This window comes from Oncorhynchus keta, chromosome 24 (genome assembly GCF_023373465.1).
Source record: "Oncorhynchus keta strain PuntledgeMale-10-30-2019 chromosome 24, Oket_V2, whole genome shotgun sequence".
NCBI lineage: Eukaryota > Metazoa > Chordata > Actinopteri > Salmoniformes > Salmonidae > Oncorhynchus > Oncorhynchus keta.
Window position 1 is genome coordinate 25033647 of NC_068444.1, and position 27847 is coordinate 25061493.

Genomic DNA, 27847 nt, shown 5'->3' on the forward strand with positions numbered 1-27847 from the left:
TTCCTAGCCACCGTGCTTTTACACCTGCATTGTTTGCTGTTTGGGGTTTTAGGCTGGGTTTCTGTACAGCACTTTGAGATATCAGCTGATGTACGAAGGGCTATATAAATAAATTTGATTTGATTTGATAGTTTCAGCAGCGTAAAATGGGGGGCAATGCAAGTAGTCTGAGTAGCCATTTGATTAGATGTACAGCTTGGGGGTAGAAGCTGTTTAGAAGCCTCTTCAACCTAGACTTGGTGCTCCGGTACCGCTTGCCGTGTGGTAGCATAGAGAACAGTCTATGACTAGGGTGTCTGAAGATTTTTAGGGCCTTCCTCTGACACCGCCTGGTATAGAGGACCTGGATGGCAGAAATGTTGGCCCCAGTGATGTACTGGTCCGTACGCACTACCCTCTGTAGTGCCTTGCTGTCGGAGGCTTAGCAGTTGCCATACCAGGTAGTGATGCAACCAGTCAGGATGCTCTCGATGGTGCAGCTGAAGAACCTTTTGAGGATCTGAGGACCCATGACAAATCTTTTGAGTCTCCTGAGGGGGAATAGGTTTTGTCGTGCTCTCTTCACGACTGTCTTGGTGTGCTTGGACCATGTTAGTTTGTTGGTGATGTGGACACCAAGGAACTTGAAGCTCTCACCCTGCTCCACTACAGCCCTGTCGATGAGAATGGGGGTGTGCTCGTTCCTCCTTTTCCTGTAGTCCACAATCATCTCCTTAGTCTTGATCACTTTGAGGGAGTTGTTGTTGTCCTGGCACCACATGGCCAGGTCTCTGACCTCCTACCTATATGCTATCTCGTTGTTGGTGATCAGGCCTACCACTGTTGTCATCAGCAAACTTAATGGTGTTGGAGTCGTGCCTAGCCATACAGTCATGAGTGAACTAGGAGTACAGGAGGGGACTGAGCACGCACCCCTGAGGGGCCCCCGTGTTAAGGATCAGCGTGGCGGATGTGTTGTTACCTATCCTTACCACCTGGGGGCGGCCCGTCAGGAAGTCCAGTATCCAGTTCCAGATGATGTTTATTCCCAGGGTCTTTAACTTAGTGATGAGCTCTGAGGGCACTATGGTGTTGAACGCTGAGCTGTAGTCAAAGAATAGCATTCTCGCATAGGTGTTCCTTTTGTTCAGGTGTGAAAGGGCAGTGTGGAGTGCAATAGAGATTGCATCATCTGTGGATCTGTAGGGGCGGTATGCAAATTGGAGTGGGTCTAGGGTTTCTAGGATAATGGTGTTGATGTGAGCCATGACCAGCCTTTCAAAGCACTTCATGGCTACAGACGTGAGTGCTACGGACTATGGTGGCTTGAAACATGTTGGTATTACAGACTCAGTCAGGGAGAGGTTGAAAATGTCAGTGAAGACACTTGCCAGTTGGTCAGCGCATGCTCGGAGTACACATCCTGGTAATCCTTCTGGCTCTGTGGGCTTGTGAATGTTGACCTGTTTAAAGGTCTTACTCACATTGGCTGCGGAGAGCGTGATCACACAGTCATCCGGAACAGCCGGTGCTTTCATGCATGTTTCAGTGTTTCTTGCCTCGAAGCGAGCATATAAGTAATTCATCTCGTCTGGTAGGCTTGTGTCACTTGGCAGCTCTCAGATGTTCATCCCTTTGTCGTCCGTAATAGTTTGCAAGCCCTGCCACATCCGATGAGTGTCGGAGCCAGCGTAGTATGATTCGATCTTAGTCCTGTATTGACGCTTTGCCTGTTTGATGGTTCGTCGGAGGGAATCGCGGGATTTCTTTGAGTCCCGCTCCTTGAAAGCGGCAGCTCTACTCTTTAGCTCAGTGAGGATGTTGCCTGTAATCCATGGCTTCTGGTTGGGGTATGTATGTACAGTCACTTTGGGGACTACGTCATCAATGCACTTATTGAGAAAGCCAGTGTCTGATGTGGTGTACTCCTGAATGCCATCGGAAGAACCCCAAACATATTCCAGTCTGTGCTAGCAAAACAGTTCTGTAGCCTAGCATCCTGTTCATCTGACCACTTTTTTATTCCTGCTTCCTGCTTTAATTTTTGCTCGTAAGCAGGAATCAGGAGGATAGAAGTATGGCCAGATTTGCCAAATGTGTGAGGGAAAGCTTTGTATGCAGAGTAAAGATGGTCTAGAGTTTTCTTTTCTCTCTGGTTGCACATTTAACATGCTGATAGAAATGAGGTAAAATGGATTTCAGTTCCCTGCATTAAAGCGCCACTTCTGGATGAGTGTTTTTCAGTTTGCTTATGGCGGTATACATCTAATTGAGTCTTAATTAGTCTTAGTGCCAGCATCGGCAAAAAATACAGATAAACTCTCTTGGTAGACAGTGTGGTCTACAGCTTATCGTGAGATACTCTACCTCAGGCGAGCAAAACCTTGAGACTTCCTTAGATATCGTGCAGCAGCTGTTTTTTACAAATATACATAGACTGCCACCCCTTGTCTTACCAGAGGCTGCTGTTCTATCCTGCCGATGCAGTGTATAACCCGCCAGCTCTATGTTATTCATGTTGTCGTTCAGCCACGACTCGTGAAACATCATGAAAAACAGTAATACTGATAAAAGTAATACAAATAAAATGTATTTATAATACTACTAAATTGTCTTTTGTAATTATAATCAACTTCAGCAAATACTTTAAAAGACCAGTGTTTCAACCATTCATATTGCACTGTAAAATGTACTGTATAATTACACTCAGTAGCACCTTTAGCATTCAAACCACAGAGTTTCCACACCCAGGGTCATCTTTGCTATTATTATGGCCATTTATGAAATGCAATCCGGGGGTAGGCAGGCTGCTGCTGCCACAGTCCAGGTCTGGATGAAGCACAGGAGCCATGGGTTGGTGTCCCGAGAAGCAGCCCATCTCAGAACTGTGGTCCTGGGGAGAGGAGAGCAGTGAGGGGGGTTCCTCTGGTGGTTTTCTTGATGGTTTTCTTCTTTCTGCTACTACTGCATTTGCTGCTGCTTCCTCTGTTGTTGTTGCCTGGAGTCAGCATTTTCCTGGAGCGTGAAAGACGGCGAGAAGAGATCAGTATCAGGAGGGAGACTGCGATATATGGAGAAAGAAAGAGGCAGAAGGGAGAGGGGGAAATTAAGTTATCCAGAGAAATAAAAAGAGATGGAGAGGAAGAGACTGATGATGTCAGACACGGGGGAAAAAAGAGAGGAAAGATTCAGACAAAGAAAACATGAGAAAGCAAGATATGAGGTTTGGCTTAGCATGCAGTCTCTCTGTGAGAGGATCCACTTACTCGGTGTGTGTTTGTGTTCCACGTTGCATCTGTCCGCCCTGCTCTGCTCCCAGTTGCACGTTGTGTGTTGAGTTTCCACAGCATGTCGGGTTTAAAGTGAACCACACACACCCAGGAAGGCCAGCCCACTCAAATACCTCTCCATCACGGTTGACAACTCTATGGTGTCCCCCACCCAGAGTGCAAAGAACCTCAGCGTGAATAACACCCTGCTGTTTTCTGCAAACATCCAAGCAGTGACTCTCTCCTGCAGGTTCATGCCCTACAGCATCCGTAGAAAATTCTTTCCTCACACAGGAAGCGGCACAGGTCCTAATCCAGGTACTTGTAATCTCCCATCTGGACAACTGCAACTCTGCTGGCTGGGTTCACTGGTTGTGCCATCAAACCCTTGCAACTTATTCAGAACGCCGCAGCCAGCCCGCCTGATGTTGAACCTTCCCAAGTTATCCCATGTCACCCAGCTCCTCTGCACTTTCCACTGGCTCTCAGTGGAAGCTCGCATCCACTTCAAGACCCTGGTGCTTGACTATGGAGCAGCAAGGGGAACTGCCTCCTCCCTACCTTCAGTCAGTGGTCGAAAAAGTACCCAATTGTCATACTTGAGTAAAAGTAAAGATACCTCAGAAAATGACAAGTAAAAGTGAGTCACCCATTAAAATACTACTTGAGTAAAAGTATTTGGTTTGAAATATACTTTAGTACCAAATGTAAATGTCATTGCTAAAATATACTTAAGTATCAATAGTAAAAGCATGAATAATTAAAAATTCCTTATATTAAGCAAACCAGATGGCACAATTATTATTATTTTTTACAGATAGCCAGAGGCACACTCCAACACTCAGACATAATTTACAAACTAAGCATTTGTGTTTAGTGAGTCTGCCAGATCAGAGGCAGCAGGGATGTTCTCTTGATAAGTGTGTGAATTGGACCATTTTCTGTCCTGCTAAACGCTCAAAATAATAAAAGTACAAAGTACATTATTTTCTTTAGGAACATAGCAAAGTAAAAGTTGTCAAAAAATATAAATAGTGAAGTACAGATACTCCAAAACACAACATAAGTAGTACTTTAAAGTATTTTTACTCAAGTACTTTACACCACTGCCTTCAGGCTATGCTCAAACCCTACACCCCAAGCCATTTCTAGTTTCTTGGCCGGGTCAGCTCCCGCTCGTCCCAGTCAAAGTTCTTCTCTGTCCTGGCACCCCAATATTGGAATGAGCTTCCCCCGGACGTTAGTACGGCTGAGTCCCTTGACCATCTTCCAAAAACGTCTGAAAACCTACCTCTTCAAAGAATCTTCATTACATCCCACAGCGACAAAAACATTTAAACAACACTTGCCTTTTCCTGATTACTTTGAGAAAGATGTACTTACTACAACTGTGATATGTGGCTGTCTCACCTATCTATCTTAAGATGAATGTGCTAATAACTAAGTCATTCTTGATAAGAACACCTTACTAAATTACAAAAATATAAATGTATAAATGTTTACATGTCTATGGTGAGTGTAGGCACCTGAGCTGATGGCCTTATTGAAAAATTATTGTAACAGTTCTTCTCAAGACATTAGATTTGAATTAGGATAGATTTCTTGCATTTTAAATATATTATCATCATTACAGAAATGGTAGAATACAGCATGCAGTATTTTATAGGTTATATACAGTACCAGTCAAGTCTGGACACACCTACTCATTCAAGGGTTTTTCATTATTTTCTACATTGTAGAATAATAGTGAAGACATCAACACTATGAAATAACAAATTTTGAATCATGTTGTAACAAAAACAAAAGTGTTAAACAAATCAAAATATTTGAAATTCTTCAAAGATGCCACCCTTTGCCTTGATGGCAGCTTTGCACAATTTTGGCACTCTCAATCAGCTTCACTTGGAATGCTTTTCCAACAGTCTTGAAGGAGTTCCCACATATGGTGAGCACTCGTTGGCTGCTTTTCCTTCACTCTGCGGTCTAACTCATCCCAAACCCAACTGGGTTGAGGTTGGGTGATGGTGGAGGCCAGGTCATCTGATGCAGCACTCCATCACTCGCCTTCTTGGTCAAATAGCCCTGACACAGCCTGGAGGTGTGTTTTGGGTCATTGTCCGGTTGGAAAACAAATGATTGTCCCACTAAGTGCAAACCAGATGGGATGGTGTATCGCTGCAGGATGCTGTGTTAGCCATGCTAGTTAAGTGTGCATTGAACTCTAAATAAAATCAGTGTCACCAGCAAAGCACCCTCACACCATCTCCTCCATGCTTCACAATGGGAACCACACATGCGAACATCATCCGTTCACCTTCTGTGCGTCTCACAAAGACACTGCGGTTGGAACCAGAAATCTCACATTTGGACAGATTTCCACCAGTCTCATGTCCATTGCTCGTGTTTCTTGGCCCAAGCAAGTCTCTTCTCATTGGTGTCCTTTAGTAGTAGTTTCTTTGCAGCAATTTGACCATGAAGGCCTGATTCACACAGTCTCATCTGAACAGTTGATGTTGAGATGCGTCTGTTTCTTGAACTCTATGAAGCATTTATTTGGCCTGCAATCATAGTGCTTGATGGTTTTTGTGATTGCACTTGAAGAAACTTTCAAAGTTCTTGGCATTTTCTGGAATGACTGACCTTCATGTCTTAAAGTAATGATGGACTGTCATGTCTCTTTGCTTATTTGAGCTGTTCTTGCCATAATATGGACTTGGTCTTTTACCAAATAGGGCTATCTTCTGTATACCACCCCTACCTTGTCACAACACAACTGATTGGCTCAAACGCATTAAGAAGGAAAGAAATTCCACAAATTAAGCCACACCTGTTCATTAAAATGCATTCCAGGTGACTACCTCATGAAGCTGGTTGAGAGAATGCCAAGAGTGCGGAAAACTGTCATCAAGGCAAATGGTGGATACTTTGAAAAATCTCAAATATATTTAGATTTGTTTAACACTTTTTTGGTTACTACAGGATTCCATGTGTTATTTCATAGTTTCGATGTCTTCACTATTATTCTACAAAGTAGAAAATAGTAAAAATAAAGAAAAACCCTGGAATGACTGAATGTGTCCAAACTTTTGACTGGTACTGTATCTATATTATATAGTTGTTTCATAACAGAAACATATTGCTGGATTGACATCAGCACTTGTTTCAGTCTAACACTCAAATACATACAAAGCAAGAATTGCAAATAATGGCTTCATAGAGTTTATTTGTCATGTTTGAAAGTGCATAGATAACCTGATACTGAAGGTACATACATGAAATCCTGAAACAAAGGATTTACTCAGCGCAATGATGCCACTTAATGGACATTCTGGATAGTAATTTAAATAGTAACATTATAGCCTATATTATGTGTTTTAAGTGTTTGTGTTGTGGCATAAAGAGTGAAAATAGCTGGTGATTTCCTGATCAAACAGACAAAATAGGATGAAAATACATAATCCAACACTCCTTTTGGTGATAAATAAAACATGCATTATATACTGTAAACATACTGCAACAATCAATATCAATTAAGGTTTGGCATTTACAGCAAAATAGGTCGAGCTTACAACATTCTAAATTGTACATAACTGTAGAGACTGGACTTGATGAGAGTAGTACAGTACTGATATTCAAGTATAACCAGACAATGCCCTTTCCCCATATCACACATGCATGGAAGGAACATATCTGACTCAAACTGCACCATAATTACATCAGTCTAAACATAATGGAGGTAATGGAGGTTTGATAAAGAAATCATAGCAATAATATAGTGCAAAATCATTATTCAAAATCATTCATTATAGGGCTGACTCCCATTTAGTCGACTGGTCAATTCATTGGCCGATAAGCTGTTGGTCGACCGAGATGTCTTTAGTCAAGCAGTAGCAATTATTGTAATTTTTTTTCATGGTGCACAAGACCTGTCTGATTCACGGCTGTCTCAGTGGACTAATCCATTGCAGAGGCCAAGGGGAGGGCACAATCCATCACTCTAAGACGTGATACTGAAATTTTACATGGTTATATTAGGTAAAAATAATGGTGCAACATTAATTAATCAAATATTAATTTAGAACAAATTAGTTCTCACGCGCATTGGATACAGTCACTGTCCGCGGTTCTGAAACAATCTTCAGTGCGCCATAGAATTGCTGCCTTTCCCTATGTTGCTATGTGCATAATAGCAAAGTTAACCAGGATATTGGGATTAAGAACAATGCGGTGGAGGCAGCAGCAGAGACGGGGAAACAGCCCTTACCGTAGCCTAATTGTCTAAGAAAATTGAGGAGCGAGGAAACCACAATTGAATTAGGTCTATAATGAATAGCCTAACTGTTAAATGTGCCTGGCTTTATAAATCATCCATATACATCTACAGAAATAAGACAGCTATTGCTTCTGTTGCCTGTTTGAGTGTTTCTTTAACAGCCTACTAATTCCATGAGCACCAAGCCTCATGCAACGGCAAAATGGCGGCTAAAGCAATTTCACAGATTTGGCTGTTTTTAATCATTATAATAATGAGTAATGTCGTCATCATTAGTAGGCTTTGTATTTTAACCTTGTATAACCACCATCGAGGTGTAGGCCTAAGAGCACGTCCTGTTTAGTCTTAATACCATAACTTACTTAGGCCTATATTTCATTATATAGGATACTGTATCAATCAATCATTCAAGCCTTCGTTCGTTCATGCCATCACAAAGCATACGAGACAAACATGCTTTGAAATGCAATCAAGCATTTTAGTTTTACAATTAAATAACGGAAGCTTTGAATAATTTACCGAATCAATAAATAAACCGCAATTCATGAATGCATGCAACTGTTTTTAATCTGATGTAATAAAGGCTTTATATATTCGTTTTTTTTCATTAGTACAGACTCTCTGGTACACTTATTTATTTAGTGGTGTTTAGACTGTTCCAAATGGTTATAAAAAAATGATAATATTGTAATCTAACAGCAACTGCTTGGCACACGATACTCACAACGCTTGCGCCTATACCCAAATATTTCTTCATCTCCAGTAGTTTCCACAATTAAGTCAAATGTCTTCGACAGATCTGACTTCCCCTTTCCCTCTTGAGAAACCAGTAAATATTCGCCCATTTTGAGTTTCTTTTTCCATGTCCTCCGCATCCATTTTGCTAGTTGACATTATGGGTTTGGAGTTTGTTATAAGCAATTTATTGATGTGATTATGATAGGCTATAGGCCCTATTGATCACATGCATGCGATGCTTACATGTTTCATGTAAAGAGAGCAAGGGTTGAGGGAATAGGGAATATTTTTTGGAAACAAATTATGGATTTCGATAACATAACTTTTCAGTCAGAAACAAGTAAGAAACTAAATGGCTGAAATGATGTTGCAGTTTCAGCAAGGACAGCGCAATAAGTTTAAACATTTTGATTGGTCGAAAGAACAGGAAGACTCTCGGTCGACCAAGATTTTATTTTTAGTCGGGGACAGCCTTAATTTGTCATTATAACAGCAGTCTTGATTACAGTGAGTTCATAAAGAGGTATAGGCTATTTGGTTTAGGGCAAGGCACCACATTCATACACCATAATTAAATATAATTCATATAAATACCCCACCCTCAAACCCCCAGACTGTTCCCCCAGGCTCTGGGTCTAGGCGGTGAGAGAGGGGCTCTGGGTCTACGGTGGTGAAAGAGGGGCTCTGGGTCTAGGGCAGTGAGAGAGGGGCTCTGGGTCTACGGTGGTGAGAGAGAGGCTCTGGGTCTAGGATGGTGAGAGAGAGAGGCTCTGGGTCTAGGGCCGTGAGAGAGAGGCCCTGGGTCTAGGGCTGTGAGAGAGGGGCCCTGGGTCTAGGGCTGTAAGAGAGAGAGGCTCTGGGTCTAGGGCTGTGAGAGAGAGAGGCTCTGGGTCTAGGGCTGTGAGAGAGAGAGGCTCTGGTCTAGGGCTGTGAGAGAGAGAGGCTCTGGGTCTAGGAGATGAGAGAGGGGCTCTGGGTCTATGGTGGTGAGAGAGAGAGCTTTACCCAGCTGATATTGCTCCTTCATGGGCTCGGGCCCCTGCTTCTCTGGGCCCTTCTTCAAAAGACTCCTCCTATCAAACTCTGCTGTGATCTCAGCCAGTGTCCTGCCCTTGGTCTCGGGCAGAGTGAGGCCCACAAACAAAGAGGTCGCCACACAGACGCAACAGAACGGGATGAAGCAGAGCGCATTGAGGTAACTCACTATGAATGGAAAAGCCATGCCTACTATCAAGAGGTTGATCCACATGAGGGACCCAGCCACCATGTAGGCCGCAGGCCGAGCCATCTGGTCAAAGATCTCAGCAGGCAAGATTCCCGTAACCCCGGCAGGGCCCATACCAAAGCTGAGGATATAGCAGAACACACAGGCCATGCTGAGATAGGGCATCCCTGGGACAGAGTAGCCCTGGAGGGTCAGGGCCAGGGTGAAGACCAGCGCCCAGACCGCCATCAGGGCGTATCCGCCAATGAGGAGCATCCTGCGGCCCACACGCTCAACCAGCAGGTTACACACGACGGCAGCAGTGAACTCGCAGGCCCCAGTGCCGATAGAAACATACTGGACCTTCTCCACAGGGATCCCAGCTGCTAGGAAGATGTACGAGGCATAGAAGTAGATAGAGTCATTACCACACAGCATCATGGCACTGCTAGCAGCCATCACAGTGCGTAGCTGGGGGTGGAGGGAGCGGTTGGAGAACAGGTCCCAGGGAGTCTGACTCTTGGCTGTGGCCCCACCGGCGTCAGCCTGCTCCTGCAGCATCTCCTCCATCTCCAGGCTGAAGTCAGCCCCGCCGCGGAACCTACCCAGAGCCCGGGCGCACGCCTCCTTGTTCCCCCGGTCCATGAGCAGGTAGCGGGGACTCTCAGGGAACCAGGGCAGGGTGAGTAGCTGGAGGAGGCCTGGGAGGGCATTGCTGGCCAGGAGGTAGGGCCAGAGGGGCTCGGTACCCAACAGCTCCGTTAGACCCACCACCTGGCCCAGGAAGATCCCAAATGCAGTGAACACGGCCGAGGAGAAGGCCACAGCGCCACGCAGGTGTTTGGGGGCGCTCTCTACGAAATACATGGGCTGGACGTTCATGCTCACTCCAGCGTTGACCCCCACTAGCAGGCGGGCAAAAATAATCATCTCAACTGACCTCGCCGCCCTGCTGGTAAGGGCGAGGACTGCACCGAGGAACAAGAAAGAGTTATTGAGAAGTAGTGAGTTCTTCCTGCCACAGTGGACAGCCATGGGTCCTGCCAGAAGAGCCCCGGTCAGGCCACCCAGGGAGAAGGCAGACACGATCACGGTCCACAGCAGGGTCACCTGGGAGGTGTCTAGGCCGGTTCCCCAGCGCTCCCAGTATGTGTCATTGATGAACCTCTGGATGTGGTTGGTGGGGGCGTTGATGATGGAGAGGTTGTAGCCATACTGGAAGGTGCCACCGATGGCAGCGGAGCACACCGCCACGGTGAGGGTTCTGGAATTGCCTGCAGGCCTATCTGTCTCTGTGTCATCATCCTCTCTAACATTCATTTGCAAGATTTGAAACTGTGTTGATTCTAATAATAATTTATTCCTTAAGAGGACAGATGCATCAGGCTCAGAGCTTACTGAACACTGGTTTGACAGCAGCTGTGTTTTCGAGACACACAGTAAATAAAGTAATGTATGAGCCAGAATGGCCGATGGTAGGCCAATATTTCACCTGTTTCTGTAGCGTGAGGGAGCTTGTCTTGATAGCTACTGGACAGGACGCTAAATTCTATGCCCAAACGTAACTCAACCGTTGGAAAAATAAGAATTAGGGAGGGAGTCTTACCATATTGATGGAACAGATAAACAAATCTGGCACAGACCAACATGTATATTGAAAGAAAGCGTATTTCTGATTCGGGATGACGCTAGCTACCGGTGTCCCCTTGATGTTGAAGGATATAGCAAATACGGGTACCTCGATGAATCGGAAATTCAGAATACGTGTTTGCCAATCAAAAACGCAGAATACTTTGGTGGGCGTGTTCCTTTCTTGTGACGCTAGACTAAGCTGAGAGTCCGCGCTCATTGGCTATTCAGGAGAGAGACGAAGGCGCTTAAATACACAGCCTGCGTTGAAGGACTGAAACAAAACGAAACTAACATTTAGCAAATAAGTTGTTTATCTTCAAGGTGAATCCAAACCCCGATATATTTGACCTATTGTTAACATTTGTATATATTGTGAAATACATGCATTAGCTATCATGACCTAGCTAGTTAGGTCATTAACCAGCGTTGGCTAGTTAGCTTAGAACAAGCTCAGCTAATGCTTGCTAGTTTTTAAGGTTAGACCAAATCGCCATTCACGTGCTAGTGCCCACTACTAGTCAAATGTGTGTTGTAGCTGCTTGAACTTGAGATAATCATAGTCTTACTAGAGACCACCCCTCCTAGCCACCGTGCTTCTATGTCTGCGTTGCTTGCTGTTTGGGGTTTTCTGCTCAGTTTCTGTATAAGCACCTTGACGTCTGCTGATGCAAAAAGGGCTTTATAAATACATTTGATTAATCCAGTACAGTAGCCAGCAAACTAGCTCGAATGTCAGCTAGTTATGTTAGGAGTTAATTTTGCACTTGCAAATAAAACACCGGATTCAACTATATTCAACTAGTTGGCTAGTTTAATCAGGAGTCTTATTGCTGGGATAGAACAAAACATGTGTGCACACCCTGGGGTAGGGCCTTGGGGAAACACGGGTCTACTTGTCAACTGTGTGTGTGTGTTTCAGGCACCATGCAGTCCAGGCGATGGTTTGGTGGGTCTGGGTTTAGCTTTGCAGATGACCCGGTCACAGAGACGTTGTCCCAGGCCATCCGAGGCACAGGAGAAGAGCTGGACCGAGAGCCAGACACTGGGGTGCTGTTTGGCAGCCTATGTGGGAGCGTGGTAGGCCTCCGGTATTATACTGGCGTGGTAAGTAGCTATCTACCAAAAGGTAAAGAAAAACTTGCTAAATCCATGAATCTTGAGTTGGTCCAAGAGTTTGTCCTGACCTCTCCTGGCTTTAGGCTAACTAACTTCTTACTACTTTTACTTTAACTTATGCGTCACGAATAGGCCTTGAGAATGAATGACCCTATTATGTGTGTATAGGTGAACAAAGGGGAGATGGTGTCTCTGGTGCGTCAGCCTCAGAACCCCTACGACCGTAATGCGGTGATGGTGGCTAACGTCTATGGCAGTCAGGTGGGGCACATCAAACGAGAGCTAGCCATGTTGTTGGCTAACATAATGGACAACAACTTGGCCAGGGTGGAAGGGTGAGTGAGTGTGTGTGAGAGCAGGGCTGACAGTGTCCATGGGTCCTGTCAAAGTTCATGTAGAGGTCCATGGATCAGTGTTTATAACTGATATGCAGCTGTGTGTGTACAACCCAAGGTAATGAACTGTTTCGTGTGTGTTTAGGGTGGTGCCGTTCGGGGTGACAAACCAGTTCACCATGTCTGTAGTTCTGTCCTTCTGGGGGAGAGAGGAGAACAGAGATGCAGTGGTGAGGCAGATGACATCCCGCAGCTTCAAACTGCAGAGTGGGCCTACAGGTACACACACACACACATGCTGACACAGGTACACTCATAGCCTCCTCCTGGGCAATCTCTTGTCTCACTGTGTGTGTGTGTGTGTCATTTGGGAAAGGATTCATGTGTGCAGATGGTTCTAGAGATCTGCCCAGGAAGAGTGTCCTACTGACTGCAGAAGAGGTATTATACTTCCAACCATCTGCTTCCTAAATAGCACCCTATTCCCTATTTAGTGTTCTACCTATTTAGTGCACTACTTTTGACCGGGACCCATAGGGCTCTTGTCAAAAGTAGTTCGCTATGTACAGAATATGGTGCATTTTGATCAGACACAATACACTTAAAAACAAATAGGCTTATAAAGATGTACACCAAGAAATTGAAAATTATGATTTCCTTCATCTGGGTTGTCGTATCACGCCGTTTCCTCCCCTCTCCTGCAGTTGAAGAATGCATTTGACAATTTATTTGAAAACCTGATGGAGGATAAGATTGGAGAGAGAGAGGCAGTGGAGGTGAGTGCATGTATACTTGTGTGTTTTTAAGAGAAGCGGGAGAGAGTGTGGAGAGTCCGGAATGGAGGGCCTAAGGCACTGCATTGCAGTGTTGCGGCATCGCTACAGCCTGGGGTTTAAGCCCAACTGGCCGTGACCGGGAATCCGGCACACAATTGGCGCACAATTGGCCCAGCTTCATATGGGTTAGGGAGGGTTTGGCTGGTGGGGGGGCTTTCCCGGGCTCCTGCAGGCTGTCTTCGGTCGTCAGTTGAACAGTGTTTCCTCCGACACATTGGTGCTGCTGGCTTCCGGGTTTAATCGGGTGGGTGTTAAGAAGCGCGCTTTGGGGGCCTCCCGAGTTAATTTTTTAAATTTTTTAATTTGACCTTTTATTTTACTAGGCAAGTCAGTTAAGAACAAATTCTTATTTTCAATGACGGCCTAGGAACAGTGGGTTAACTGCCTGTTCAGGGGCAGAACGACAGATTTGTACCTTGTCAGCTTGGGGATTTGAACTTGCAACCTTTCGGTTACTAGTCCAACGCTCTAACCACTAGGCTACCCTGCCGCCCCTGTGACGCAGTGGTCTAAGACACTGCATCGCAGTGCTAGCGGTGCCACGAGATCCTGGTCGAGTCCAGGCTCTGTCACAGCCGACCGCGACCGGGAGACCCATGGGGCGGCCCACTATTGGTCCAGCGTTGTCTGAGTTAGTTGAGGGTTTGGCCGGCAGGGATGTCCTCGTCCCATCACGCTCTAGCAACTCCTGTGGTGGGCCGGGCGCATGCACGCTGACACGGTCGCCAGGTGTACTGTGTTTCCTCCGTCACGTTGGTGTGGCTGGCTTCTGGGTTAAGCTGGCATTGTGTCAAGAAGCAGTGCGGTTGGGTTGTGTTTCTGAGGACGCGCGGCTGTCGACCTTCGCCTCTCCCGAGTCGGTACAGGAGTTGCAGCCATGAGACAAGACTGTAACTACTAATTGGAGACTGTGAAAAACGGTAAATAAAAATGATACAAATCATAATAAAAAGAACGCTTTGGCGGTTCATTTTTCGGAAGACACGACTCGACCTTCCCCTCTCCTGAGCCCGTTGGGGAGCTGAAAATTCTTGAAATTATCTGGATTGACTGACCTTCATGTGGCTATTTTAAGAATCTCAAATATAAAATATGTTTTGATTTGTTTTAACACTTTTTTGCTTGCTACATGATTCCATATGTGTTATTTCATAGTTTTGATGATTTCACTATTATTCTACATAGTAGAAAATAGTAAAAATAAAGACAAAACCCTGCAATGAGTAGGTGTGTCCAAACTTTTGACTGGTACTGTGTGTACACACCCACACACACACACTACTGTTCAAAAGTTTGGGGTTACCTAGAAATGTCCTTGATTTTGAAAGATAATTACATTTACGTTGTCCATTTAAAATAACCTCAAATTGATCAGAAATACAGTATAGACATTGTTAATGTTTTAAAGTTGCTGATAATGGGCCTCTGTACGCATATGTAGATATTCCATTACAAATCAGCCATTTCCAGCTGCAGCAGTCATTTACAACAGTAACAATGTCTACACTGTATTTCTGACCAATTTTATGTTATTTTAATGGACAAAACATTTGCTTTTCTTTCAAAAACAAGGATATTTCTAAGTCACTTAGAAATATCCTTGTTTAAAAAAGTAATAAAAAAAAAACAGATGAAGTGAAAATAGATGTGGTACAAGACATTAAGACTTATCAGCCATCTCTTTTATCCATTATTCTTTATTTTGATACAATCTAACCTCCAATGACACAGATACTCATCAGTAGCATGGGTAGAAAAATATTTCTTTGTCTTCAACCTTGGGTTGAGTTTTGGGTTCGTTTACTTGTTATATATGTATATATGTATATGTGTACACACACACACACACACAGGAAGGAGGGGGTTGAAATCGGAATAGACTCATGGCTATTTGTGTTTGTGTGTGTATCTTTCGATCTACAGGCAGTGTGTACTCCGCTGCTGCCCCACCAGAAGCAGGCTCTGAGCTGGATGTGTGTGTGTGAAAACAATGCTGCGCTGCCCCACTTCTGGGAGGTTAAGGGGGAACTGTTCTATAACACACTCACACACTCCTCTGTTAGAGAGAGACCGCAGAGGGTCCGGGGCGGCATACTGGCTGACGACATGGGACTGGTGAGACGAACACACACACTGATTACTGACCATGTACAGTACATGAACACACACACACACACCCTTCACCATCACCACTGTGGTTTGTGTTTTCAGGGGAAAACGTTGACCACCATCGCTCTGATCCTCTCCAACTTTCACCACGGGAAACCTCTGTGTGAACCGGTAAGTGTTATGATCTGAAGTGGGCGTCCTTCGTGGCTGCTGATTGGTGAAAGGATTAGGTGATAGATTTGTCACTATCATGTCTGTTCAGATCAGGGTTGGGGGGCGGGGTCAATTCCATTTTAATTTCTCCAGTCAATTCAAAAAGTAAACCCAATTTCAAGTTATTTTTCATTAATTGACCCCAACACTGGTTCAGATCAGCTGTTGTAAAGTGAAAAGATGACAGCCTCTGCGTGGATTTCTGAATGTCCTGTCAGTGAGCTGTGTCTCTATATGTCTCTGTAGGAGAAGTCTTCCCCTGAACCTAAGGCCTCTACCACCGCAAGGAAAAACCCTGAAGGTAAGTGTGTGCTCAGACATTTCAGGTGCATGCTCCTCTCTCACTAATGTTGATTCCGCTCTCTCTCTCTCGCTCTCGCTCGCTCTCTCTCGCTCAGGGAAGAGTGGCGACGGGGATCAGGCAGAAGTGTCTGTGGCTCCCGCTGGTCACTCCCCTTGTATGAGGTAGGTTAGAGCCTTAGCACATAGCTCTCTGCTTGCATATGTTATCACCTCTGGTTTCTGTCAGGACAAATTGTGTGTGTGTGTGTTTCAGAGCCAATCAGGCTGAAACCCAGGAGGTGTGTGTGGAGGTGGTGCAAGAGGATGTAGTGGAGGATGGAGACAAGGACTGGGTGTCTGAAAAGAAAGGTAGAAGTCCCTAATATACACACTACTACTACTATTTGTGTGAGGACATGCAGACTCGGCTGAACTAATATATCTGTCCTTCACCACACAGCGGAGGGAAGGCCACAGGGAAGCAAAGCCAAGGCCACCACAACAAAGAAAGGTAAATTGGCTGTGTGTGTGATTTTGTCCCTCCTGATGCCATGTATATGTGATGGTCTGTGCTGCAATAAAATATGTCCTTTCAGCTGCTAAGACCAAAGGGAAAGCAGTCAGCACCTCAAGAAAAGGTAAGACAGCAGTCTTTACAAGTACTGGCATTTAGGATTTGAAACATAGTTTGCGTGCAACACTAGGCTTTGCATGCAAAACTGGGTGGTGTGTGTGTCTAGGGGGTGCTGTGTTGGAGGATCTGGATTTTGCAGCAGCACTGAGTGGGTTAACACAGGGAGCTCCTCAGAAAAAGAGTGTCGGTGGGTTCAATAGTCAATATGTGGTGGATATATTATATTGCTCTGCCATGCATCATTGATATACTGATGATCTGTGATAAAGCTACACGCATCCCCACCCATTTGATGACTGCATTATTTGGTGTGTGTGTGTGAGTTAAGGTAAAAGTGTAGTTTCGCCGGTGGAAGCTGCCTCTTCCCAGAGCACAGACGACCCAGCAGCCAGAGCCACTCTCATCATCTGCCCCTTATCGGTACTCAGCAACTGGCTGGTGAGAACACATTATTTTGCACATTCGTGCACACACATAAACAAACAGTCAGTCAGTCACACACAAACAGACAAACAAACGGTCAGTCACTCTCACACACACTAACATGTTAACTTGTGTTGTAGGACCAGTTGGATCAACATGTGCGAGCGGACGTCAAGCTGAATGTGTATCTGTACTATGGCTCGGAACGCAACAGGGACACACACTTCCTGTCCTCGCAGCACATGGTTCTCACCACCTACAACGTGCTTTCTGCTGACTACTCGGTGAGTGGAGGGTGGGTGGGTGTTATCGCTCTTGATTTGGGACTGGTAAACTGCAACGCTCTCTCTTTCACTCACTCCTCTCTGTCTCTGTCTCAGGGCAGTGCTAGTCCCCTCCATACAGTGAGCTGGTTGAGAGTGGTCTTGGACGAGGGCCATATTATCAGAAACCCAAACACCAAGCAGAGCAAGGCTGTACTCAAATTAAACACACAGAGACGCTGGATACTCACAGGTACAAGCCACACACACACACACACACACACACACACATACACACACACACACACACACACACTGCTAGTGGATAATGTCAACTGTTGACATAGAACATGTGAAGAGCTCAGTGTCATTTGTGTCCAGGCACTCCCATCCAGAACAACCTGAGGGATCTGTGGATGCTGGTGGCTTTTCTGCGTCTTAAGCCGTTCGACGTGAGAGAGTGGTGGAACAGAGTCATACAGAGACCTGTCACACAGGGGGACAAGACCGGCCTGCAGTCAGTACACGCGTGCGCACACACAACAGCGAGAGAGTCATTCACAGTCATGCTAGCTTGACTGACTGGCTGGCTGGCTGGCTGACTCATGGTTTTAGAGCCCTCCTGCTAAAGCGACAACTGATCTCGACTACAGCATCTCACATTTGTAACAATGGCTGTGTTTATGTTTTCACTGGCTGCCAAAGCTGACAACTCAAATGTGTGTGTTTGACCCGGCGTGTGTGTTTAGGAATCTGCAGGCTCTGGTGAAGTGTGTCACGCTGCGTCGTACGAAGACCAGCCGTGTGTGTGGTCGGCCTCTGGTCTCTCTGCCGGAGAGGAGTGTCAGAATAGAGGAAGTGGAGCTGACACAGAAGGAGAGGGAGGAATACGAGCTGGCACGCACAGAGGGACGCACCACCATCAGCAGGTGTGGCTGTGTGTTTATACCTGTGTGTGGCCGTGTGTGTTTATACCTGTGTGTGGCCGTGTGTGTTTATACCTGTGTGTGGCCGTGTGTGTTTATACCTGTGTGTGGCCGTGTGTGTTTATACCTGTGTGTGGCCGTGTGTGTTTATACCTGTGTGTGGCCGTGTGTGTTTATACCTGTGTGTGGCCGTGTGTGTTTATACCTGTGTGTGTTTATACCTGTGTGTGGCCGTGTGTGTTTTCACCTGTGTGTGTGTGTCTAGGTACGTTGCAGAGGGGACCGTCCTCAGGAACTACGCAGATGTTCTGGCTATCCTAGTCAGGCTGAGACAGTTTTGCTGCCACCCTGGCCTACTGGGAAAGACCACTACACACACAGGTAACACATATATGGGTAAAGTGTGTTTATACACATACATTTTGTAACTTTTGTAGCGGATTGTTTTGTTGGTATTTTAAATAAGCCACATACCATTCTAATGAACCCCCTCCCCGACACCCTCTCCCCCCCTCGCCAGGTGTGGTAGCTGTGACTCCTGCAGAGTTGAGAGAGGGTCTGATAATGAAACTGAGGCTGGTGCTGGGCACTGGCTCTGATGAAGAGTGTGCTGTATGTCTGGACTCTGTTCGTCTGCCCGTCATCACACACTGTGCACACGTCTACTGCAGACCCTGCATCGCAGAGGTCATACGCAGTGAGCAGGTAGTTAACTACATACACGCCATGTGACTCTCTTGCTCTCTCGCTCTCGCTCGCTCGCTTGCTGCAGGCATTGACCAGGTACACTTATTGTGTGTGTAGGAGCAGGCGCGGTGCCCTCTGTGCAGAGGTCAGATCAAGGCCAGTGAACTAGTGGAGTTCCCTCTGGAGGAGGAGGAGGAGGAGAGTAACCTCTTGGAGAACTGGAGGAGCAGCTCCAAGGTAACATATACACACCTGTAGAACCACTTCTGGAGTATATTCATTTGTGCAAACTAGCAAAACATTTATTGGAAACGTTCAGGTAGTCCCTCCCTGTTTGGGCCCATTTGATTCCTAGTGAATACCAACCACCCTGTTGTAGAAAGTTGTTGTGCCTATAAACATTTTGTGTATACATACATGCATATACATACTTACATACTAACTAACTAATTAACTGTCAAAAGTTTTAGAATACCTACTCATTCAAAGGTTTTTCTTTACTATATTCTACATTGTAGAACAATAGTGAAGACATCAAATCTATGAAGTAACACACATGTAATCATGTAAGCAAATAAGTGTTAAACAAATCAAAACATATTTTATATTTGAGATTCTTCAAATAGCCACCCTTTGCTTTGATGACAGCTTTGCACACTCTTGGCATTCTCTCAACCAGCTTCATGAGGTAGTCACCTGGAATGCATTTCAATTAATAGGTGTGCCTTGTGAAAAGTTAATTTGTGGAATTTCTTTCCTTCTTAATGCATTTGAGCCAATAGGTTGTGTTGTGACAAGGTAGGGGGGTATACAGAAGATAGCCCTATTTGGCAAAAGACCAAGTCAATATTATGGCAAGAACAGCTCAAATAAGCAAAGAGAAATGACAGTCCATCATTATTTTAAGACATGGTCAGTCAATACGGAAAATTTCAAGTACTTTGAAGTTTCCTCAAGAGCAGTCGCAAAAACCTTCAACCTTCGATATGATGATCTGGCTCTCATGAGGTCCGCCACAGGAATGGAACACCCAGAGTTACCTCTGCTGCATTAGTTACCAGCCTCAGAAATTGCAGCCCAAATAAATGCTTCACAGAATCAACTGTTCAGAGGAGACAGTAAATCAGGCTTTCATGGTTGAATTGCTGCAAAGAAACCTCTACTGAAGGACACCAGTAAGAAGAGACTTGCTTGGGCCAAGAAACATGAGCAAGGGACATTCGACCGGTGGAAGTCTGTCCTTTGGTCTGTTGAGTCCAAATTTTAGATTTTTTGTTCTAACCGCCGTGTCTTTGAGACACTGTATCGGTGAACGGATGATCTCCACATGTATATTTCCCACCGTAAAGCATCGAGGAGGGGGTGTTATGGTGTGGGGGTGCTTTGCTGATGACACTGATTTATTTAGAATTCAAGGCACAGTTAACCAGCATGGCTAACACAGCATTCTGCAGTGATACATCATCCCATCTGGTTTGGGCTTAGTGGGACAATCATTTGTTTTTTCAACAGGACAATGACCCAACACACTTCCTGGCTGTGTAAGGGCTATTTGACTAAGAAGGAGAGTGATGGAGTGCTGCATCAGATGACCTGGCCTCCACAATCATCAGTCCTCAACCAAATTGAGATGGTTTGGGATTGGTCGGATCACAGAATGAAGGAAAAGCAGCCAACAAGTACTCAGCATATGTGGGAACTCCAAGACTGTTGGAAAAGCATTCCAGGCGAAGCTGGTTGAGAGAATGCCAAGTGTACAAAGCTGTCCAGGCAAAAGGTGGCTATTTGAAGTATCTCAAATATAAAATACATTGATTTGTTTAACACTTCTTTGCTTACTACATGATTCCCTATGTGTTATTTCATAGTTTTGATGTCTTCACTTTTATTCTACAATGTAGAAAACAGTAAAAATGAAGAAAAACCCTTGAATGAGTAGGTGTTGTAAAACTTTTGACTGGTTTTGTGTGTGTGTGTGTGTACGCACACATACACAGTGGCAAGAAAAGTATGCATAAATTGGTCATAAAATTGGATCTGATCTCCATCTAAGTCACAACAATAGACAAACAGTCTGCTCAAACAATTGTATGTTTTCATGTCTTTATTGAACAGACCGTGTAAACATTCACAGTGCAGGGTGGGAAAAGTATGTGAACCCTTGGTTTTAATAATGAACTCAACCAAATGTTTTCTGTAGTTGCGGATCAGACCTGCACAACGGTCAGGAGGAGTTTTGGACAGCAGTGGCTTCTCCTGTGGTGTCCCCCCATGAACACCATTCTTGTTTAGTGTTTTACGTATCGTGGACTCTGCAACAGAGATGATAGCATTTTCCAGAGACTTCTGTAAGTCTTTAGCCGACACTAGGATTCTTCATAACCTCATTGAGTATTCGGCACTGTGCTCTTGCAGTCGTCTTTGCAGGACGGCCACTCCTAGGGAGAGTAGCAACAGTGCTGAACTTTCTCCATTTTATAGACTATTTGTTTTATTGTGAACTGATGAACATCAAGGCTTTTAGAGATACTTTTGTAACTCTTTCCAGCTTTATGCAAGTCAACCATTCTTAATCTTACGTCTTCTGAGATCTCTTTTGTTCGAGGGATTGTTCACATCAGGCAATGCTTGTGATTATCAAATTCAAATTTTGTGAGATTTTATAGGGCAGGGCAGCTCTGACCAACGTCTCCAATCTCGTCTCAATGATTGTACTCCAGGTTAGCTGACTCCTGACTCCAATTAGCTTTAGGAGAAGTCATTAGCCTAGGGGTTCACATACTTTTTCCAACGTACACTGTGAATGTTTAAATGATGTATTCAATATAGACAAGACAAATACACACACACACACACACACACACACAGATATATATATATCTGTATAATTGATTTATTACTGTATAAAATGGAATCTGTACTCCTGGCGAATGGTTTTTCTTGTGCTATAAGATGTGATGGCTTCTAGCTACTGTAAGACACCCCCTGATCAACAAACGGTGTGTCTAGGTGGAGGCTCTAATGTCTAGCCTGCTCAGACTGCGCAGTGAGGACGACAGCATCAGGAGTCTGGTTGTCTCTCAGTTCACACGCTTCCTCACTATTCTGGAGATTCCACTCAGGTAACATGTACACACACACACACAGAACACTTAAAAATATATTTTACCCCGGATCACTCTCTCACGCTCTGCCTCTAGGGAGGAGGGTTTCAAGTTTGTACGTCTGGACGGCACTATGAGCCAGAAAAGGCGGGCTCAGGTCATTCAGGAGTTCCAGAGCGACGCCCCTGGCAGCCCATTGATCATGCTGCTGTCACTCAAAGCCGGAGGGGTGGGGATAAACCTCAGCGCTGCATCCCGCGTCTTCCTCATGGACCCAGTAAGTGTTTCAACTGTTCAGTAATCTACACTTTCCTCACACACAGACATACATGGACACACTCTGACATTTGTGTGTGTCCACAGGCATGGAACCCAGCAGCAGAGGACCAGTGTGTGGACCGGTGTCACCGCCTCGGCCAGAAGAGAGATGTTGTCATCACTAAGGTCAGAGGTTACATGGCTGCGGGTTGTGGGTAATGTAGTCACTAAAGTGTGTAGTTTTATCATGGACACAGAGGCAGAAGCGGTGTGTGTGTGTGTGTGTACATACAAATATTTATTGTGTGTGTAGTTCATAGTGAAGGGCTCCGTGGAGGAGAACATGGTGAAGATTCAGAGGCAGAAGCAGGATCTGGTGGAGAAGGCTTTTGGCACCAAGAACCCCAGTGAGAGGAAGACGTCACGTGTTGATGAAATCCGAGCCCTGATGGAGCTGTAGATGCCAGCACTAAAAACAGCAATTCTTTTGAACAGAGCCCTCTCTGGCAGGCCAACATTGTCCTTTAAGTTTAGAGGTAATGTTCTCCCAGCTGTGGGACCAAACACACACACACTACACTGCCCATTGTTTAGAGCAGTACTGGTGTGGGAATAAAGAATCTGTGACAAACCATACATTATTATTTTTTATTTGTTTTTGGTCCTAAATTCCCCACAAAGGGAAATTCATAGCTCAGGGTTCAAACCTCTGTAAAACATCCTCTAGGAGTCTAGGGAATAGGTGAGACATGAGTTTACTGTAGACTTGACTAACTTGCTTTACTTTACAGAGCAGAGGAAAATATGAGGATAAAAGGATGTGTATCACAGGTGTAATTCCTAATAAAACTCAGATACCATTCTGTTTGCGTCCCTTATTTGTCCAACTGTCATGTTGTTATACCAAACCAGCAGAATGCACACTGGCATGCAGGCTAGGTGGAATTTAACACTAATAGCCAATGTTTATGTCCCGAATGGCACCCTATATAGTACACTACTTTTGACCAGGGCCCATAGTTGATGCACATTTTGGGGGGAATTTCTCTGGGTTGTTCGCCTATAACCAGAGAATGTTCAGTACTGTAGTTCTAAACAGAAGTAATGGTCACAGACTAAATGGAAACAATTTTGTATTTATGAGACAATAGGACTAACCTGAGTCACTACCATTTGCCATACTGTAGCACTGAGTGTTTGTTCCTGTCCCCCAGTCTCACCATTCACTGTGTTGTTCCAATACACAGTTGGTAGAACAGGAAATGATACAGAGGCAGTCAGGCAAGTTGAAACCTGTGTGCGCACACAGGGCAGTGGTAGACTGCTAGGATTTATAACTGACACCACAGGACCTCTGAACATAGGACTCTTGGACAAGTGAACTAATTTGATGGAAACTAGATGGTGAACTAGAGATTTACCAGGTTTAATATGATGGGTATTGATGAAAATGGAAGTTATTAAACTCCCTCTGACATTTGGGAGCCGCTGAACATTCAGAGAGAAGAGGACAAAGTTGGTACAAGCCTTGCATCTCCAGGTAGGCACATTTATTGTATCGTCAAGCCTTGAATTACATTGGTTTTATTGTAAGAGTTTGGTGTGATTGTGCATTATTGTGACATGGGATTCCCTTTGAATGACACTTTGCCTATTCTGCTGTAAGTGGGGATTAAATCATAATGTGTTTAACTTGTTCTGCATAACATCTCTGACTCATTATAATGTAGAGTTGGGTTTTACCCTTGGCTTTATCAAGACCAAAGCTTAATTTCAACACCATATCAATCAAGTTACTTGAACTCTAAGAAGATATTTAAAATGTATTTTCACCAGGACATTAGATCCAAGTACAATATCCAATGTCAACAAAATACAATTGTTATGATGACAGATCAGATGGCTCACTCACTTTGAATGGGTAAGAATGGAGAGGGAATCAACTTGGACCAATTTGACTTCTGACTAGTAATTGGTCCTGGTTGTCAATGCTTTCACAATACTAAAATTAGAGGGAGGAACTGTGTTTTCTGCAGTTCTCCATTGTCCTCTGGAGGCCTTATATGGGAAACTGAGATTGCAGATTGACTATGGGGTGATCTGAGAATCGTCACTCCAGGGTGGTGCAGGGCAACAGGCTTCCTGTTCTTTGTGCCCGTGTTGTGTGTCTTTAGTGCTCTAAATTTGGGGTTAGGGCGTTCTGCACTGCAGTGACTGCTGTCAGCAACTTCCTGTAGCAATATTTTCATGCACAGCGATGGGAACCAACATTTAATGGTGTCTGCCTGCCCATTTTCAAGTTAAAATCATGGAACAAAAACAGCCATACCTGTCAGTCTGCATTCTTTATGATAATAATCTGTAAGGCAGATGTGCATCATGTTGCTAGAGGACAAAGATGGACTTTAGTAACTGAGTACTTCCACAACAGAGATCCTATTAATTAATCAGAGATCCTATTAATTCTTTCTAATATGTAATTCTGTGAATCCCACAATGTTGAGGTTCCCCAACGCCTATTACTGTATGGCCAGTGTAGCAAAGTCCTGCCTCAGTTTACTGGACCTGAATGTATGTTTTTAATGCAAATAAAGTGTATGTCCCAAATGCCACTCTACCTATGGACCCTGGTAAAAAAAAAGTAGGGTGCCATTTGAGATGCACAAAGTCAGATACAGCAGTTTTAAATGTACCCTTTCGACTGTTTCCAGCTCCCAAGATGACCTCTTCTGAAATGTGACTGTCTGCATCTCAATACAGAGGCCCCAGCCAGGGGAGCGGCTGACTGTATAGGCCTACCTACAGTAACATGGAGATGGTGCAGGTGGAGTTTGAGTATGAGTACACAGCCAGGAACGGGGCTCTGGTCTCCATCAAGCCCAATGACATGTAATTGATTTGAAAATATTTATTGTCCATAAAATATTTCACAAAATGGAAATTAGTCATCAGCTCATGGTAAAATGAGTACAATTACAAACAAACAGATCGAACAACATGATATAGATTATACTGTGTGTTTTGCACAGCCCCCAAACATATTGTTTACATTGCCTTTTTGGGCCTGTAATGTTCACAGGTACATCCTGGTCTCCAGGACCAACGAGCACTGGTGGCACGTCCAGAAGGACCAGAGCACCAAGCCCTTCTACATCCCTGCAAAGTATGTGAGGGAGCTCTCTGTGGAGACCCAGGGCCAACTGGACCTCACCGATCCTGGGAGTCACACATCCCCGCAGGCAACGACTGACAGAGAGCCAACGAAGATGTCTAACAAAGGTCAAAGGCCAGGCACTGTGATCAGGGTCCACGTGTCCACGGATCACTCTGCGAGATCACTTTCCACTCACAGGAAATCCACGTTCAGGGTCTCACAAGACATCAATGATATCGAGCGGTATGAGCACGTGAAGACAATGGTGGGACTGCAGACCTCCAACAACGAGACTAGAGATAGCCCGCCATGTGATGAAGAAGTGAACAAGAAGCATAGTTTAGTTCCAGGTGTCTCATTCAACTCAGCCTCAGACACTCCAGGTCTTGGCAATTTGCTGCAGCACCCTTCCCTAAAGCTCCTTGTCCCACCCGAGCCCACAAGTGTACTTCCTCAGTTGCAGTCAGGCCATTCTCCGTTTATCAAGGATCCAGTTGAACAGCAGAACTCTGACGGCTGGATGATGAAAACACTGGCAGGGGATCCTAGTGGGCAATCTCATTTATATCAGGACCCTGATATCTATGAGACTATATCAGATATACCACTCTCAGAGATGACAGACATAGTGGAAACAGAACCGGCTGGATCTCTGGGTGCAACGAAAACACCAGCAGAACAGCAAAGCCTGGATCAAACTTGTGGTCCGATTGATGTTACGGCCCCTTCTCTTTCGGATCAGGTAAGATTGAGAGTCAGTGATTGATTTTCCTACATTCATTTCACATTTCCACAAACTTCAAAGTGTTTCCTTTCAAATGGTATCAAGAAATGCATATCCTTGTGAAAATCTGAAAAAAGTGTCAGATCCTTAAGAGGTTGTTAAGTAATGATAGACTGTTGTTTCTCTTTGCTTATTTGAGCTGTTCTTGCCATAATATGGACTTGGTCATTTACCAAATAGGGCTATCTTCTGTATACCAACCCTGCCTTGTCACAACACAACCGATTGGCTCAAATGCATTAAGAAGGAAAGAAATTCCACAAATTAACTTTTCACAAGGCACACCTGTTTATTGAAATGCGTTCTAGGTGACTACCTCATGAAGCCGGTTGAGAGAATGCCAAGAGTGTGCAAAGCTATCGAGGCAAAGTGTGGCTACTTTGAAGAATCTGACCTATAAGATATATTTTGATTTGTTTAACACTTTTTTGGTTACTACATGATTCCATATGTGTTATTTCATAGTTTTGATGTCTAAACTATTATTCTACACTGTAGAAAATAGTCAAAAATAAAGACCCTTGAATGAGTAGGTGTGTCCAAACCTTTGACTGGCACTGTACATTGTAGATAATAAACAGCAAGTAGCAGCAGCGTAAAAAGGGGGTCAATGCAAATAGTCCACGTAGCCATTTGATTAACTGTTCAGCAGTCGTATGGCTTGAGGGTAGAAGTTGTTAAGGAGCCTTTCGAACATAGATTGGGCTCTCTGGTAGCGCTTGCCATGTGGTAGCAGAGAGAACAGTCTATGACTTGGGTGGCTGGAGTCTTTGACCATTTTTAGGGCCTTCCTCTGACACCGTCTGGTATAGAGCTCCTGGATGGCAGGAAGCTTGTCCCAAGTGATGTACTGGGCCGTACGCACTACCCTCTGTAGCGCCCTGCGGTCAGATGCCGAGCAGTTTCCAGGTGATGATGTAACCAGTCAGGATGGTACAGCTGTAGAAGTTTTTGAGGATCTGAGGACCCATGCCAAAGCTTTAAAGTCTCCTAAGGGGAAATTGTCGTGCCCTCTTCACGACTGTCTTGGTGTGTTTGGATCATGATAGTTGGTTGGTGATGTGGACACCAAGGAACTTGAAGCTCTCAACACACTCCACTACAGCCCCCGTCGATGGGATCTGAATACAGATATGAATCGGTTGGTCACAGATTCTTTAAAAAAAGGTTGGGCTGTGGATCAGAAAACCAGTCGTCTTCAATGGCTGTGCGAAGTTTCTGGCTATTGGTGGGACCTGGAATACGCTGTCGTACACATCGATCCAGAGCATCCCAAACGTGCTTAATGAGTGACATGTCTGAGTATGCAGGCCATGGAAGAATTTGAATATTTTCATCTTCCAGAAATTGTGTATAGATCCTTGCGACATGGCCATGCATTATCATGATGGAGGTGGATGAATGACACGACAATGGGCCTCAGGATATTGTCACTGTATCTCTGCACAGTCAAATTTACATTGATAAAATGCAATTGTGTTCATTGTCTGTAGCTTATGCCTGCCCATATCATAATCTCACTTCCACCATGGGGCACTCTGTTCACAACATTGACAGAAAAACGCTCGCCCACACAAAGCCATACATTTTGTTTGCATTTGTGAGGCCGGTTGGACGTACTGCCAATT

The 27847-nt window shown here is 44.7% G+C and overlaps 3 protein-coding genes across 7 annotated transcripts in view; 2 read left to right on the top strand and 1 right to left on the bottom strand.

Moving 5' to 3' along the window:
- Window positions 1-2793: 2793 nt before the first annotated feature.
- LOC118402864 (solute carrier family 2, facilitated glucose transporter member 11-like) lies at window positions 2794-11175 on the bottom strand. Its single transcript, XM_035801208.2, has 2 exons — window positions 3246-11175; window positions 2794-2994 (listed from the first exon to the last, which is right to left on the bottom strand). The coding sequence occupies exon 1, from the start codon at window positions 10781-10783 to the stop codon at window positions 9152-9154; it is 1632 nt and encodes a 543-aa protein (XP_035657101.1). The 5' UTR covers window positions 10784-11175; the 3' UTR covers window positions 2794-2994; window positions 3246-9151.
- Window positions 11176-11276: 101 nt separating this feature from the next.
- Window positions 11277-23144, top strand: hltf (helicase-like transcription factor). Of its 3 annotated transcripts, XM_035801214.2 has the most exons (26): window positions 11277-11416; window positions 12015-12199; window positions 12380-12546; window positions 12692-12825; window positions 12923-12987; window positions 13251-13322; window positions 15306-15497; window positions 15594-15662; window positions 15951-16005; window positions 16103-16169; window positions 16261-16355; window positions 16447-16497; window positions 16583-16624; window positions 16727-16807; window positions 16949-17058; window positions 17184-17327; window positions 17424-17559; window positions 17688-17823; window positions 18056-18235; window positions 18498-18613; window positions 18753-18937; window positions 19037-19156; window positions 21929-22041; window positions 22120-22300; window positions 22387-22467; window positions 22595-23144. In XM_035801214.2, the coding sequence occupies exons 2-26, from the start codon at window positions 12020-12022 to the stop codon at window positions 22739-22741; spliced, it is 2919 nt and encodes a 972-aa protein (XP_035657107.1). In that variant the 5' UTR covers window positions 11277-11416; window positions 12015-12019; the 3' UTR covers window positions 22742-23144. The 3 variants fall into 3 exon arrangements, with proteins under 3 accessions (XP_035657107.1, XP_035657108.1, XP_052333962.1); XM_035801215.2 differs by lacking the exon at window positions 16727-16807; XM_052478002.1 differs by lacking the exons at window positions 21929-22041; window positions 22120-22300; window positions 22387-22467; window positions 22595-23144 and adding an exon at window positions 20432-20678.
- A 405-nt stretch (window positions 23145-23549) lies between these two features.
- LOC118402865 (rho GTPase-activating protein 27-like) overlaps window positions 23550-27847 on the top strand; it is a 30708-nt gene continuing 26410 nt past the window's right edge. For 2 of the 3 annotated variants that reach the window (XM_035801210.2, XM_035801212.2), the window contains exons 1-3: window positions 23550-23821; window positions 24993-25170; window positions 25361-26177. In XM_035801210.2, coding sequence (XP_035657103.1) covers window positions 25091-25170; window positions 25361-26177 — 897 coding nt within the window. In that variant the 5' untranslated portion in view covers window positions 23550-23821; window positions 24993-25090. The remainder of the gene's footprint in view (window positions 23822-24992; window positions 25171-25360; window positions 26178-27847) is intronic. The other variant, XM_035801211.2, reaches the window with a different exon arrangement.

What these genes read in the sequence shown, in the direction of transcription:
- hltf (XM_035801214.2), top strand. Translation starts at nt 12,020, where the DNA reads ATGCAGTCCAGGCGATGGTTTGGTGGGTCTGGGTTTAGCTTTGCAGAT. An exon ending in ACTGGAGGAGCAGCTCCAAG is followed by an intron (nt 19,157 to 21,928) that starts GTAACATATACA and finishes CGGTGTGTCTAG; the next exon opens with GTGGAGGCTCTAATGTCTAG. An exon ending in GAGATGTTGTCATCACTAAG is followed by an intron (nt 22,468 to 22,594) that starts GTCAGAGGTTAC and finishes TTGTGTGTGTAG; the next exon opens with TTCATAGTGAAGGGCTCCGT.
- LOC118402864 (XM_035801208.2), bottom strand. Translation starts at nt 10,783, where the DNA reads ATGAATGTTAGAGAGGATGATGACACAGAGACAGATAGGCCTGCAGGC.